The sequence below is a fragment of the Trichechus manatus genome, unplaced genomic scaffold, assembly GCF_000243295.1.
Source record: "Trichechus manatus latirostris isolate Lorelei unplaced genomic scaffold, TriManLat1.0 scaffold00216, whole genome shotgun sequence".
NCBI classification, from domain to species: domain Eukaryota; kingdom Metazoa; phylum Chordata; class Mammalia; order Sirenia; family Trichechidae; genus Trichechus; species Trichechus manatus.
The window spans coordinates 324876-340385 of record NW_004444152.1 but is presented as its reverse complement, the minus strand read 5'-3'; the positions used below and the strand labels follow the sequence as shown (position 1 = coordinate 340385).

Sequence of the window (15510 nt, the reverse complement as noted above, 5' to 3'; positions counted from 1 at the left end):
GCAGTTACTGTTTTATCTCACTGAAGTCAGTATAAATGGATCGCTTTAGGAACAGTGATCCAGATTGGCCGTTCTTCAGAGGACCGCTACAAGAGTCTGGCTGTGGAGGGAGGTACACGTAAGAGCTTAAATAGATAAATTATTCTTTATCTGGAATAAAGTCAGTTGCCTTTATGAAAGACAATATTTTGACTTCAGAAAGTCCTGAAGGTTTGAAAGGAAGAGGCTAGACTAACGGGTGAAAGTCGTAAGGGAAATTGCACCCCCTCCCCTTTGATAGTACATCTCACAGGGGGCCTTTTTCATCGACGGCTTCGCGGCCCTCTTCTCTATGGTTGGTACCTTACGTGGAATGGGCGCTCTGCACGCGACCATAGAGCCTTCCCCTTCAGAAAGACCTCCAGAAGTTCTTGGCTTTTTTAACCCAGATTCTCTAAATTGTCGTTCAGTAAATCTGGCTGTTTGGCGACTGTACTGACAAGCTCAAACACACAAATCCGTAGTTAAGCCTCACATTAATAAACAAACGCCACAGAGTTTCACAATGTCTACTCCGCTGCACCACCTGTCGCCTCTAACTCAAAAGACACAAAACATCAATAAGCTACACAATCGAGATACACAATGTCAACCGCCCAGTGTCCACTGAGGCACACCTTAAATCCACAAAAGCAGCACACAAAGGCATCAAATACAAGTGAGTTACATCTGATGCATCAATTCAGGGGATAATACACCAAACTGCAGTGTCGATGTACCCAGTAATGTCTGCAAAGGCAGGCGGCATCAAACGACAAAGACACACAGGGCTGTTACATTACAAACTTTCAGCAACCTAGACACCCAGCACCCACTCAGAAGTGGGGCAGACACTCACGTGGGCCCGGAGGTTCCAGTCCAGACACCCCGCCCCTCGCCCACGTCCGACTTCCTCTCTCCTCCCAGCTACCCACAATGATTTGTTCTAAAAGTTTGTGGCCCGGATTGAACTGTTCCCCGTTCTCAGGATCCGCCACTGGGGGGCGTCCGGGCGCTGCCAATAGGTCCATCAGCTGCAGGACACACCCAGGCACATATGCCCGCGAGTGTGTTGGAAGACACTGGGCCCGTGGTCATCGGAGGTGCCCCGTGCCTATGTTTCTGTATGAGTTTGAACGTTTGGGTCTGTGAGTACGTGCTGTACTCTATATATCTCTGAGTATTTGTGCCACTTGTCAGTCTTAGTATCTGTTACTCTGCGTGTCTGTATCTGTGGTGCTGTAAGTTTTTCCCTATTCCTGGTATTTGCCTGGGCATGTATGTAAATGTTTGTACCTGTGTTAACTTTGTATGTCTCTGTTATTCTGTGTGTCTCTGAATTTCAGTGTCTGTATTTGTGACCAGGTATGCCTGAGTATGTTCATTAATTCATATGTCTGTTAAATTGGATCGGAGCCCTGGTGGCGCAGTAGTTAAGAGCTCGGCAGTTGGAATTCACAAGCCACTCCTTGGAAACCCTACAGGGCAGTTCTACTCTGTCCTATACAGTCACTATGAGTCAGAATCGACTTGACAGCAATGGGTTTGGTTACACCGGGGGTCTCTGACCCTGTGAGTATCTATGTGCCTGTACCTCTCTGGGGGTTTCAGAGAGTCTTTGTTTTTGTGTCTTTTTGTCTATGTGTACGTTCATATCTACCCCCTTGGTAGCTCCTTAGGGAGGGGAGAACTCTGAGACCCCACCAGACCCTTCTTTTTATTGATGGGTAAACTGAGTTGATAGGGAGAGAAGCCACATCACAGATGAAGGGAGACAAGCGGAGACGGAAGCATGGTTACAAAGGTTTACGTGACCTGAGCCCCAGAGGCACCAGAGTCCACACTCTGTACAGAGGGGATGAGGGACTGGCTCAGGGGGGCAGCATGGCCCAAAAGGGGAGAGACTGTCCCCTGGGGAAAAGGAGGCATCCCTAATGCATTGCACAGGCTTGAGGGTGGCACACCCCCACGTGTGGGGAGGGGGAAGCAGAAGTGGTTAAGAAGGGGAGGGGCACACAGAAGAATACTGTAAGATTAGAACCTTGGAATTATACTAATAATCTAGACCTGTGGGCCTTTAGGATCTTAGAAATTTAGAACATTTATGTCTTCGAACTACCGTGCCTAGAATCTTAAAATTTTACAAATATGGCTTCTTGGACCCTTAAGAACTAAAATCCTAGAAAGGCAGAATGTAGCACAGAACCTAGAGGCATCCTGACATTAGAAATGATTAGAACTTTGGTTTCTAGAATCTTAGATATTTACAACTGTGAGAGTCTTAGAACTTTAGATGCTTAGAATCCAGAATTTTGGAACAGTAGAATCTAGAGTACCTTGGAATAGAACAGACCAACATTAGAATCTTTTCAGTTTAATAATCTAGAATGTTGAAGCATATGATCTAGAACCTTAGACACAGAGAATCTAGGTTCTTAGAACATCACATCTTAGAATATTAGATCTTAGAACCTCCACGTTTAGACTCTTAGAACTTCTGAATTGCAGATTCTGGAATCTTAGACCCTTAGGGTCCAGAATCTCTTAAGAGAATCCAGGATCATAAAGACTGAGAACCTAGAATAGACTACCATTAGACTATTAGAAATGGAGAGTAGAAAATCTTGAAGACTTAGTCTAGAGTTGTACAGCCAGAGGATCTAGACTCTAAGAGCCTTAGAACATCAAGTCTTAGAATATTAGGCCTTAGAACCTCCATGTCTAGAATGGTAGAATCTAGAATCTTATGCCCTAAGAACTCAGAATCATAGAAAAATAAAATCTAAACCAGACTCTTAGATCTTAGAACTTGAGTCTCAGCTCTTTAGAACCTAAAATCTTAGGGCCTTGTCAAGAATCTAGAACAAGAAAATCTAGAGCCATAGAATTTCAGAGCCTTAGAACATTAGACCTTCCTATCTCCATGTCTAGAACCTTAGAACTTTAGAATTGGAGACTGGAATTTCAGGTCTTTAGAACCAAAAACTCATAGCATCTTTGAAATCTAGAACCTTTGAATCTAGACTTTTTGGACTTTAGGATCTAGAATCTTGGAATGTTAGATCTAGGAGGACCCTTAAGGGCTGCAGTCCAATGACTTCCTTTTACAGATGGAGATGCCAAGACCCAGAGAAGGATGTGTCTGGGTTGCAGGTGAAGTGGGCGGGAGAAGAGGGTGCAGTTGGAGGAAAGGCCTGGGGTGGGAAAGTGGCGGGGGGGGGGTCCCCCAGTGGCAGTGCCTAGCTTGGGTCCTGAGAGGGAGTCCCAGGTAGAGGGTTGTCTCAGGCTCCATCCTCCTGCCCTGGGAGTGCTGGGGAGCCTCTGTCGGCAGGCAGGGTGGGGCCGGGGGCTGTGGAAGGGCAGAGGACATAGCGTCCAGCAGGATGGACCTCAGCCGCAGTGAGACAGCTGCAGGAATCCTTAGGATCGGGCTGGGTAGGGGGGTCAGCTCCTCCAGCAGCTCCAGGGGGTTCAGGATGACCCCCACCCTCATCCATGTTGACGTAGAGGATTTCATCTGGCTCCTGTGCAGGGGGCAGAGCCTTCAGCGTGTTCTCAAGGTCCTCCCGCAGTTCTGCAAAACTCGGCCGGTCCCGGGGGTTTAGCTCCCAGCAACGCGACATCAGGGCATACCTAGGGCAACAAAATGAGGGGTGGGAGGCTGAGCAGGAGCTTGGAAGGAGAGCATTCTAGGAGTTTGAGCGGCATCTTAAGACACTCAGGAGACTGGGAGGCATTTTGGGAGGTGGAGAGAACCTCAGCAGTTTGGGGGCAGCTATGGGCATTTGAGAATTCTCAAGAGTTTCTGAAGGGGGTCCTGGGAGACTGAGGAGCTAGGAAGGGTCTTGGGAAACTTCTCTGTGTATAGGGTGGTGTTCTACTGCAGGTTTGCTAGAAACCTTCCCAGTGTGGTTCTCCAAAGAGACTCTGGCATCATCAAAGCCTGGCTCTGTCACTTGCAATCTGTGTTGGCTTAAAAAATGTCTGCAAATTTTCGACACCCCTCCCTTCAAAAGATGGAGCCTAATTCTCCTCCTCTTGAATGTGAGCAGGACTTAGTGACCTAAAACAACGACAACAACAACAACAAAGTTGCCATCGAGTCCATTCCAACACACAGTGACCCTACAGGGCAGAGTAGAACTGCCCCATAGGGTTTCCAAGGAGTAATGGTGGATTTGAACTGCCGACCTTTTGGTTAGCAGCCGTAGCTCTTAACCACTGCACCACCAGAGCCCCAAATGACTTAATTCTAACAAATAGAATAAGGTAGAAGTGGCAGTGTGTGCGACTTCCGAGACTAGGTCATAAAAAGCACTGTGGCTTCCTCATTCTGGGGAGAGCCAGCAGCCATGTTGTGAGGAAACTCAAGCAGCGCCATGGAAAGATCACATGGCGAGGAACTGGGGGCCTCCTGCCTCAGCCATGTGAGTGAGCCACCCCACAAATGCATCTTCCAGGCCCAGCTTCAGATGACTGCAGCTCCGGCTGACATTTTGACTGAACCTCATTAGGGACCTTGAGCCAGAATCACCCTGCTAAGCTGTTCCCAGACTCCTGACCTTCAGAAACAGAGGTAATAAATGCTTGTTGTTTTAAGCTGCTAAATTTTGGGGTATGGATAACTTATACACCAGCTGTGCAACCTTTAGCAAGTGACTCACTTGCCAAAAGTGTGGGCCTCAGTTTCATCATCTACAAAGTGGGAAAATAATGGTACCTACCTACCTAGGGAGCCCTGGTGGTGCAGTGGTTACATGACACGGCTGCTAAACAGAAAGGTCAGCAGTTCAAATCCACCAGCTGCTCCTTGGAAACCCTATGGGGCAGTTCTACCCCGTCCTATAGGGTCGCTATGGGTTGGAATTGACTCGACAGAAACGTGTTCGGTTTTGGTTTACCTACGTAGGTGGCGCCAAGCTGCTAACTGCAAGGTTGATGGTTCAAGTCCACCGACAGTGCCTCAGAAGAAAGGCCTGGTGATCTTCTGAAAAATCACCCATTGAAAACCCTATGGAGCACAGTTCTACTCTAAAACATAACAGGTCGCCATGTGTTGGAATCGACTCAACAGCAACTGGTTGCTGGGTTTTACCGACCTCATGTGGCTGTGGGGAGAACCACACGAGTTAACACACGTAAAGCAGCTAAAACAGTGCCTTCTGGTAAGTGCTATGGAAGTGTTAGCTATTATTCTCGCTCCCCTCAGCTTTTGGAGTACCCAAGAGGAACCTGGGGAGCCTGAAACATGCGCGATTCTCCTGACCCAAGCAACGTCCTCTCTTTACCCCAAAGTGCTGGATAAATGTTATGCTGTCCTCCACATGCCATGATGTGGCAGAGGTTGACGAGCATTGCCCTGAAGGATCCTGAGAACATTTCAGAGAAGGCCTGAGTCTGGAGAGGGTCAGTAGAGTGAACTGCATGAAGGGTTTTCAGACGGCCCTGGGTTTTTAGGAGCAGGCGCAGTGGTTAAGAGCTTGGCTGCTAACCAAAAGGTCCGCAGTTCAAATCCACCAGCCGCTCCTTGGTAACCCTGTGCGGCAGTTCTACTATGTCCTATAGGGTCGCTGTCAGAATAGACTTGATGGCAATGGTTGTTTGTTTGTTTGTTTGTTTGTTTGTTTACAGGGGAGGCGTAGGGTGCTCCGGGGTCTGGGATGAATTAGAAGTCTCCGCGAGTGGGAGTCTCAGAGGCAGGGCTCCCAGGTGAGGCTGTGCAGTGGTGCTCAAGGATACCTGGCTGAGGCTGCCTATCCAGCCTGTGTCCCACAAAAGCAGGCGAAAGAGAGGGTACCATATGTTAACTGGCACCCCGTTGGCCAGCAGCGGTCCTGCTCAGAGCATTGGTGAGGGGGCAGGTGGGGTTACTCAAGTCTGAGGGACTCGTGCAGGTTTTAGAGGGTCTCGGATATTTGGGGGCCACGTGGGGTGCTCAGGGTTTTGGAGTGAATTTTGGGATGGGGGTGCCGAAAAGTCCTCACAGTCCATCCAGACAGTCCACAGGCTGCTTCAGGCGGTTTCCCTGGCGCAGGTAGTCGTAAATCTCACTGTTCTCCACACCTGGGTATGGGGTTTGGCCCCGTGTGGCAATCTCCCACATCGTCACCCCAAAGGACCACTGTGGGGGCAGAGTGGAGGGGATTAGGGCGCCTCTCCTGCACAAAGGCACCCCCAAACACACAGGTTCAGAGGTGCGCCCACATTTATGTGTGCATGTATACACAACCATCACAGTTATTCATGGGAACACTTGGGTACACGTACACACATGTATAGGTAACTTCTGTGCACACATAGGTGTGTTCACACGTGCACACATTGACATGCCTTGCAGACACATGGCCTCATGCGGTACCCTCCACACCTTGACTGTACATGCAGTAAGAATGCAGACCCATGCGCGCGTGCTCACCACCGCTTCTCCTAGCCTAACCTGTCCACAGTCACGTTCCGTAATGAACGTGCTTGCACGCGGCCTGGGCCTGTACGCATCCCCAGAGTGTTCATATCACCATTCACAGACGCCCGTGACGCCCCCGGACATGCGTAGCCAACGTGGATAGGACATCGCGCAGGGGAGCCCACCTGTGCCCGTGAGCCCCTGGAGCCGCAGCGCACCCGCACCCGCAGCGCACCCGCAGCTGCGCGGGCGCAGTGAGAAACAAGCAGGCCAGGCCCCCGCCCGCGTGGACATGCACTCCCGGCGGAGGCACACGCACCACATCACTCTTGCTGGTGTAGACTCGGTCCGCCAGGCTCTCAATGGCGATCCACTTGACCGGCATCTTGGCGATGCGTCCCTGGCGGTAGTAGTCCCCGTTGTAGATCTTCTTGGAGAGCCCGAAGTCCGCCACACACACGGACATGTTCTCGTTCAGCCTGCCCGGATTGGGGGCGAGGAGCAGGGTCACGGCAGTGACCACCGCTACCCAGAAGCCTGCCTTCTCTCTCAGACCCTCCTCCATCTCCAGCCCTGACTGCCCTGCTTAGGGCTGGAGATCTGTCTCCCCAACCCTCGCCCCAGTTCAGGGTGGGAGAAGGAAACTGCTTTACTTAAAATGAGGGTGGGACCAAGGGCTTCTAAGGTTCTTCCCAGCTTGGGCTTTTTTGCCAGATTCTAAAGTTTGATTCCTAGGCTCCTTGGGGGTTGATTCCCTGATTTAAAAAAATCATTTCTCTGAAGTATATGATACATGGAGTCCTGGTGGTGAAGTGGTTAAGAGCTCAGGCTGCTAACCAAAAGATCGGCAGGCAGTTCGAATCCACCAGCTGCTCCTTGGAAACCCTATGGGGCAGTTCTGCTCTATCCTATAGGGTCACTATGGGTTGGAACTGACCCCATGGCACACAACAACAATAACATACGATACATACACAAATCTGCACAAATTATAAGTGTATAGCCCTCTGAAGTACAGCTCCCTAAACACACCCATCCGTGTAACCAGCACCCAGGTTAGGAAACCAGAACATTGTAGGATATCTATGCAGTGGAATACCACACAACGAAGAAAAAGAACCAACTACCGATACCCACAACGACATGGACTAATCTCAGAAACACCATACTGAGTGACTAATGGACCACAACTCCCACGGCCTCCACCAGACTGAGTCCAGCACAACTAGATGGTGCCCGGCCACCTCCACCATTAAAGAGATCACAACAGAGGGTCCTGGACAGAGCTGGAGAAAAATGTAGAACAAAATTCTAACTCACAAAAAAAGACCAGAATTACTGGTCTGACAAAGAATGGAGAAACCCCGAGCATATGGCCCCCAGACACCGTTTTAACTCAGTACTGAAGTCACTTCTGAGGTTCACCCTTCAGCCAAAGATTAGACGGGCCCATAAAACAGAACAAGACTAAATGGGCACACCAGCCCAGGGGCGAGGACGAGAAGGCAGGAGGGGACAGGAAAGCTGGTAATAGGGAACCCAAGGTCGGGAAGAGGACAGTGTTGGCATGTCATGGGGTTGGCCACCAATGTCACAAAACAATATGTGTATTAATTGTTTAATGAGAAACTAATTTGCTCTGTAAAGCTTCATCTAAAGCACAATGGATCGTGATGGTGTGATCCTGTTGCGCATGACAATCAAGAACTGAGGTTAATGGGAAAAAAAAAAAAAACCATGCTGAGGGGAAGAAGCCAGATACAAAAGAGTACAAGCTGAATGACTGCATTTATGTGCTATCTGAGAGGGTAGTTAAGTGGTAGAATTCTCCCCTTCCACGCGGGAGACCTGGGTTTGATTCCCAGCCAAGGCACCTCATGCAGGGCCACCACCTGCCTGTCAGTGGCAGATTGCGGGTTGCTACGATGATGAACAGGTTTCAGTGGAACTTCCAGACTGAGATGGACTAGGAAGAACGGCCGGGTGACTGCTGGTACTTAAAATACTGGTGGCACAGCTTTCAGCATCACAGCAGCATGCAAGCCACCCCAGTAGTACAGACTGACAGACAAGTGGTGGTTGTGTACTTCAGGATATATTAAACATACTGCAATTTTTTTAAGTACCAAAAAGAAAGGAATACATTACCAGGAGCCCCCCAATGCTCCCTTCCATAACCACCCTCCAAGACTACTGTCTTCACTTGTAACAGTTTGGATTACCTTTGCTTGTTTTTGTACTTTATAGAAATAGAAAATTCCCTGATTCTTGAATCTGACTTGCTGGGCATGCGTTTTTCTAAGAATTGATGATTCCTAGCCAGGGTAATAGGCTGGGGCAATGATCAGTCAGAACAGAGCTGGCAGCCCTTGATATGCCAGGAGTCATCCTTTAACAGGAGTCCCTGGGGGATGCAACAGTTAATGTGCTCAGCTGCTAACCAAAAGGTTGGAGGTTTGAGTCCACCCAGAGGCACCTCGGAAGAAAGGCCTGGCAATCTGCTTCCGAAAATCAGCCATTGAAAACTCTAGGGAGCACAGTTCTACTCTGACACACATGGGGTCACCACGAGTTGGAATTTGACTCTACAGCAACTGGTTCTGGTAACTTTGAACTGCTGGGTCCAGGGAGGCCCAAGGGTTCCAGGGGAAATGCCTAGGCATCTAGAGTGGTGGCGGCAGGGCACGTGGGAGGCCTGGGGTAGTGGCCAATTGCCAACTGCTCAGGACGTAGTTCAATATTTTAACAATTTAACGATAGCTCTACGGATACATAACGGTTGATTGTTCACCCCAGTCCTCAGTATCATTGTCATATTGGGGGCTTGGCAGGATCAGCCCAACTTACAGAAATAAAGGGATTTTCATTTTGACTGAATCTATTCAAGCGTTTAGACCTACTTTTCAGCTTACAGGAATACAGGGGACAGAGGAACAAGGCAAATGCCATCACAAGGAAATGGACACATCTTGAATACGGGATACCCCAAACAAAACCACTGCCATCGAATCAGTTCCAACTCATAGCGACCCTATAGGACAGAGTAGGACTGCCCCATAGGGTTTCCAAGGCTGTAATCTTTACAGAAGCAGACTGCCACGTCTTTCTCCCGTGGAATGGCTGATGAGTTCGAACCACTGAACTTTTCGTTAGTGGCCTAGTGCTTTAACCACTGTGCCACCAAGTCTCCTGAATACAGGATACCCTGCAGAAAAACTGGCCTGCCCTCTTCAAAAGAATACGCCATAAAAATAGAAAAAGGTAGTGGTGGGGCCTATTTTAGATTAAAAGAGATTAAAGAGGCCTGGGAACCCTGGTGGTGCCGTGGTTAAGAGCTTGGCTGCTAACCAAAAGGTCAGCAGTTCGAATCCACCAGCCACTCTTTCGAAACACTATAGGGCAGTGCTTGTCCATGAGTCAGAATTGACTCAATGGCAACGGGTTTGGATTTTGGGTTTAAAGAGGCCTAACAATCAAATGCAAAGTGGGAACCTTAATTAGATCCTGCCCGATTCAGGGGGAAAAATTAGCTATAAAAGAAAAAGACATTTTGGGGATACGTGTTACAACATGGATACACCTGGAAAACAAAAGGACAATATTGTACTATCCCACAGAAACCAAAGTTCACTAGCGGTTACCTGGGGTGACTGGGAGGGTTTTGCTTAAGTGGCGCAGCGTTTTCAGGGCTGATGAAAACCTTTGGAAATGGATCGTGGTGATGGATAGCGGTGATTGTTGCGTGATGTGGTGAATGTAGCTAATGTTACTTAATGGCTGATCTGTTTTGTTACATGCATTTCACCACAATAAAAATTTAAAAAATAAAAAAGATGAAAGAAATATTAGGAAATAAAAAGGCTTTGTGAGGGGAAAAATAAGGAGCCCTGGTGGCACAGTGGTTAAAGCGTTCGGCTGCTATCTGAAGGGTCGGCGGTTCGAACCCACCAGTGGCTCCTTGGGAGAGACATGTGGCAGTCTGCTTCTGTAGAGATTTACAGCCTTGGAAACCCCATGGGGCAGTTCTTCTCTGTCCGATAAGCTCAGTCGGAATTGACTTGATGGCAATGGGTTGGGAGTGGAAAAAGACATTTTGGGGGACAACGGGAAGGATTTGACTATGGATCGGGCATTAGGTGGCGTTAATGTTCATAGGTGCGATAAGTCTGTATTCTCCGGTGATGCCTGCGGAAGCTTTAGTGAGGAAGTGTCGGGAGCTCAGCAAGTTACTTCCAAGTGGTTGAGGAGACAGAAAGAAAGAGAAGTGAGGAAAAGTTCAGCAAAATGTCAGCAAGGAGGGTATATGGGTGTTCACTGTACCATTCTTTCAACTTTTCTGTAGAATCGGAATTTTTCAAAACACAAAGTTGGGGGAAAAAATAAATGTCTATTTCCATACTCCTAAGAGTTGTGAATATGTCCACATCTTGTAAAAGATTCTCCGGTTCTCCAGCTCCAATGTCTGAGTCCAACATTGTAATGAGACTAATATTCTAAGCTGGTGGTTTTGCGCCCTACCCCCAACCTTAGCCCTGGTCTGGCCTGTTTTCCGCTTGTCCGTTGGCGGGGGGGCGTGGGAGTCTGGTTTCCTTATCCAGTGTGCCCCCTTTCAACGGCAACCCCAGGTAAGACTCTCTTCGTGGAGGGGTAAGGGGTGAGGTTCCCATATCACCATCCCCATCATCATGCTCCCCTCTGAGCCACCCTCTTGCCTCTGCCCTCTCCACATTGGTTACGGGTTAAATTGTGTCCTCTCAAAATATGTGTTGGAATCCTAACCCCAGTGGTTAAGAGCTTGGCTGCTAACTCAAAGGTCAGCAGTTCAAATGAATCCACCAGCCACTCCTTGGAAACCCTATGGGGCAGTTCTGCTCTGTCCTATACGGTCGCAATGAGTCGGAATCGAGTCGACAGCAGCAGGTTTATACCTGTGGATGGAATCCCGTTTGGGAATCGGGTTCTTTGTTATGTTCGTGAGTTCATATCAGTGTAGAGTGCGTCCTAAACCTAATCACTTCTGAGTAACATAAAGAGCAACCTAGACACAGAGACCTGTTGCCGTCGAGTCAATTCCAACTTATAGTGACCCTACAGGACAGAGTAGAACTGCCCCACAGGGTTTCCAAGGCTGTAATCTTTGCAGAAGCAGACTGCCACGTCTTTCTCCCGTGGAGCAGCTGGAGGGTTTGAACGGCCAACCTTTTTGTTAGCAGCCGAGCCCTTTAGCCACTGCACCGCCAGGGCAAACAGGGAAAGACAGCTGCCACATGAAGATGGCCAAGGAACCAAGAAACAGAAGCTGAAAGAAACAGGTATCTTCCCCAGAGCCAGCAGAGAGAGAGCCTTCCCCTAGAGCCAGTGCCCTGAATTCGGACTTCTAGCCTCCTAAACTCGGAGAAAATTTCTGTTTGTGAAAGCCATCCACTTGTGGTATATGTCTGTTACCGCAGCACTAGGAAACTAAAAACATCCAAAAATTTCATGATTTCACTTTGGAGCCCGCCTCCTCCAGGAAGCCTTCCTTGACTTCCGTGACATGCTTCCCCAGTCCTGAGTTCTGGTCTTCCCATCCCAGGAAGGAGAGAGGGAGCTCCCCAAAGGGAGAGGTCCCTGGGAGCTTGACACTCACATGCAGTTCCTGGCGGCCAGGTCCCGGTGTATGAATCTCTTGGTGCTCAGATACTCCATGCCGCTGGCAATGTCTGCCATGAACTTCACCAGCATCTGAGTGGGCAGGAACTGAGGGGTCAGGGCAGGGGGAGCAGAGGTCAACATGGTCCCTGAGATGATCCCTCCCCTCTCCCTCCTTCCCTTGCTGTGTGCCCAGCTCTGTCCTGGAATGGTTTCCCATGGCAATGAGAATTCGATACACCCCTTTCTGCGGCCTTGAAAACAAAGACAAACCAAACCAGTTGGTGTCAAGTGGATTCCAATTCATGGAGACCCCATATGTGTCAGAGTGGAACTGTGCTCCATCGGGTTTTCAATGGCCGATTTTTCAGATGCGCATCGCTAGGCCTTTCTTCCGAGGTGCCTCTGGGTGGACTTGAACCGCCAACTTTTTGGTTAGCTGCCAAGCACTTAATCGTTTGTCACTGTATAATTGTCTCCTGCCTCTCTCTCTGACTTGATCTCCTACTGTTCTTGCCCTTGGCATGCAACACAATTGTACCAGCCAGCAGGCTCCTTTCTGCTCTTCGAACAAGCCATGCTTGTTTGGACCTCAGAGCTTTGCTCATGCTGTTCCCTCTGCCAGGATTGCTTCTCATCCAAATCTCCCCTTCTTCCCCGCCCCGGCTGGCCCTGTCCTCAAGGTCACCTCCTCTGTGAGGCCTTCCCTGTCCACCCAAACTAACTACCTGGCCTCCTGCCAACAGACTCTATCATGTTTTGTCTCCTTAGCATGTAAATCATCTTGCTTATTTATTTGTTAATTGCCTGGGCCCCGCTGGAAGGCGGGCTTCTGGGGAGCATGCTCTTTGTGGCAGTGTCTGAGTAGGAGTTCAGTGAATACTTGGGGGCTGAATGAAGCCTGGGCTGGGAAACGCCCCTCACCATTGGCTGGTCCCCGAGTCGAGAATAGAGGAGGAAACTGTGGAGGTCTCCGTGTTTCATGAAAGGCAAGATGACCACAGGTGCCGGGAAGCCCTCTCGTTCAGAGCCCTGGAAACAGACGCCTGAGCCCCCCAGGTGGTCCCGTCATTCCTACGAGGCAGCAGGGGAAGCCAAGCTCCTCTCCCAGCCAGACTCCAGCTCCCTCTCCCCCTCCCTCTAAAATCAGGCCTCCAGATTGGGGAGAGGAGGTGGCAAGGACAGAACGTCAGAGAAGCCATTTCCAGCGCAGTTCCCAAGGATGTTTCTGGAGCTCTCCTGGGGACCTCGGCTATTTCTGGGAAAGGTCAGAGGTCACAGAGAGAGTAGAAGGAGGGTGGAGCTTGCTGATCCTGGGAGGAGGGGCGGGAAACCTGGAGGCTTGGTGTTCCTAGTGCCGGACGGAGGGGTATGCCCTCTGGTCCTGCCTCCGTGGGCCCGGGAGACGCCCCTAAATCTGCCCCTTCCTCACCGATGAGTCTCATGACGTTGGGATGGTCGAACTCCTTCATGCAGACAGCTTCACTCAGGAAATCCTCCAGCTCAGACCTCGTGCAAATGGCAACTGTGGGGAGCGGAGGGCAGGTGAGAAGGTGGGGCGGGGCAGACAGGGCCCCGCCCTCCTCCTCCTCCTCTCCATCATCATCATCATCATCATCCTCCTCTCAGCTTCATCAACCATGACTGAGGGCCTAGTAAACACCAGGCGCTGTGTGCACTGCTTTACATATATTAACTGTTTCATTCTCTGAGCTGCTACTATGATCATCCCCATTTTAAAGATGAGGAAACCAAGGCACAGAAAGCTTCAGGAAACTGCCTAAGAGCACACACAGCTTGGAATCGGTAGAATTCAAACCCAGGTCATCTGGCTCCGAGGTCCCTGTCCTAACCACCGTGCTAGGTTGCTGGTTAGCACATTCCCAACAACCCTGGGGATCCATAGGATAATCATTATCCCCCTTTACAGATTCGAGGAGCCCTGGTGGTGCAGTGGTTAAAGCGCTTGGCTGCTAACCAAAAGGTTGGTGGTTTGAACCCACCAGCCGCTCTGTGGGAGAAAGCTGTGGCAGTCTGCTTCTGTAAAGATTACAGCCTCGGAAACCCTATGGGGCAGTTCTACTCTGTCCTGTAGGGTCACTATGCGCCGGAATCTACTTGACGGCAGTGGGTTTGTTTTTTTCAGTTTTATTACAGATCAGGACACTGTGGCTTATAGAGGCAAAGTGACTCGCCCAAGGTGGCACAGCTGGGATTCAAACCCAGGTGGAGAACATTATCTGGTAATAGTAGGTACTCAATAATGAATGAATGAACGAATGAGTGATGACTCCATAGCCCAAGCTTTTAACCCCTGTGATTCAGAAGGGATCAATTCGTCCCTCACCTTTAATCTCAGCTTGGCCCTACCTGCTTCTTCCCTGTGTGGACGGGACTTAGCTCTGAACTTACTGTGCTGTGTGACCCTGGACTGCCTCCTGCCTTTTCTGATGATAGGAGTAATATAGTCATAGTCCACATTAATAGCATGTACTGTATACCACCTCCAGCATTAAGTGCTTTGCCACACAACAGCCCTAGAAAGTTGGACCATTATGATCCCTTTTTCTAGAAGACAAAAGGGAGGCTCAGAGAGTAAAAGTCACTTGCTTAAGATCACACAGCCATTACGTGATGAAGCCAGGCGTACCTCATTCTGGGCCTTTCCCTGCTCTGCTGTGTATCCCAGAAGGCCTCCCCCTGAAAGCTACATTTCTCAGGCTCCCTTTCCTCCTGGGTTCTTGTGGGAGTTTGCCAGCGGTAGGCACTGATGGGAAATTGGCAGGTGGGCAGACAGGAGGAAGGGAGAAACCAGGGTATTTCACCCTTTCTCTTTCCACTTTGGGTATTGCCTTGGCAGTGGCTGTGTCTCCTCTGTGTTTCTAGCCCCTACAGGGTAACTCTTAACTCCACCAGGCATCCTTGGCCCATGTGCTCTGGTAAAACCATCTCCCTCTGCCCTTTAGACCTAGGAGTGGAAGTGACTTCCTGCTGTTGCTAATCTCCAGGCTGCCTCATTGCCCACAGTGGTTCCTTCCTACATCTTCCTGGTAAGCTTCCTATGTTAAATTCCTTCTGTTGAAGTACCTGGCATGGGCTCTGTTTCTTGTCTGGAAACACTGGGGTTCTATGCTAGGACTAATTTGTCATTAACATTTCTGCTCTCCTGCCTCCTTAGAAACATAGGAAAGAGGACTGGGGTTAAGAGGTGGGGGTCCCACATGTGTGTGCATGCGTGCAGAGACTCACTCTTCATTGTCTTCACAGCCACCTTGAGGATGGAATCATCCTGGTTGAGTTGGCCCTCCATCACAGCTCCAAACTCTCCTGTGGAGGGTAGAAGAGAGACATTGCATCCCTGGGGACTGCATTTCCTGTGGTTGGGTTGGGTGGTGGAGAGAGACATTGCATCCCTGGAGACTGCATTTCCTGTGGTTGGGTTGGGTGGTGGAGAGAGA

General features: G+C 49.6%; 1 protein-coding gene across 1 annotated transcript in view; it reads right to left on the bottom strand.

Annotated features, from left to right (window-relative positions):
• Positions 1 to 2784: 2784 nt before the first annotated feature.
• Positions 2785 to 15510, bottom strand: part of AXL (AXL receptor tyrosine kinase) — a 34152-nt gene continuing 21426 nt past the window's right edge. The window contains exons 14-20 of the mRNA XM_004388736.2: positions 15302 to 15379; positions 13485 to 13577; positions 12977 to 13098; positions 12051 to 12160; positions 6741 to 6900; positions 6003 to 6139; positions 2785 to 3651 (exon numbers count right to left, since the gene is read on the bottom strand). Coding sequence (XP_004388793.1) covers positions 3300 to 3651; positions 6003 to 6139; positions 6741 to 6900; positions 12051 to 12160; positions 12977 to 13098; positions 13485 to 13577; positions 15302 to 15379 — 1052 coding nt within the window. The 3' untranslated portion in view covers positions 2785 to 3299. The remainder of the gene's footprint in view (positions 3652 to 6002; positions 6140 to 6740; positions 6901 to 12050; positions 12161 to 12976; positions 13099 to 13484; positions 13578 to 15301; positions 15380 to 15510) is intronic.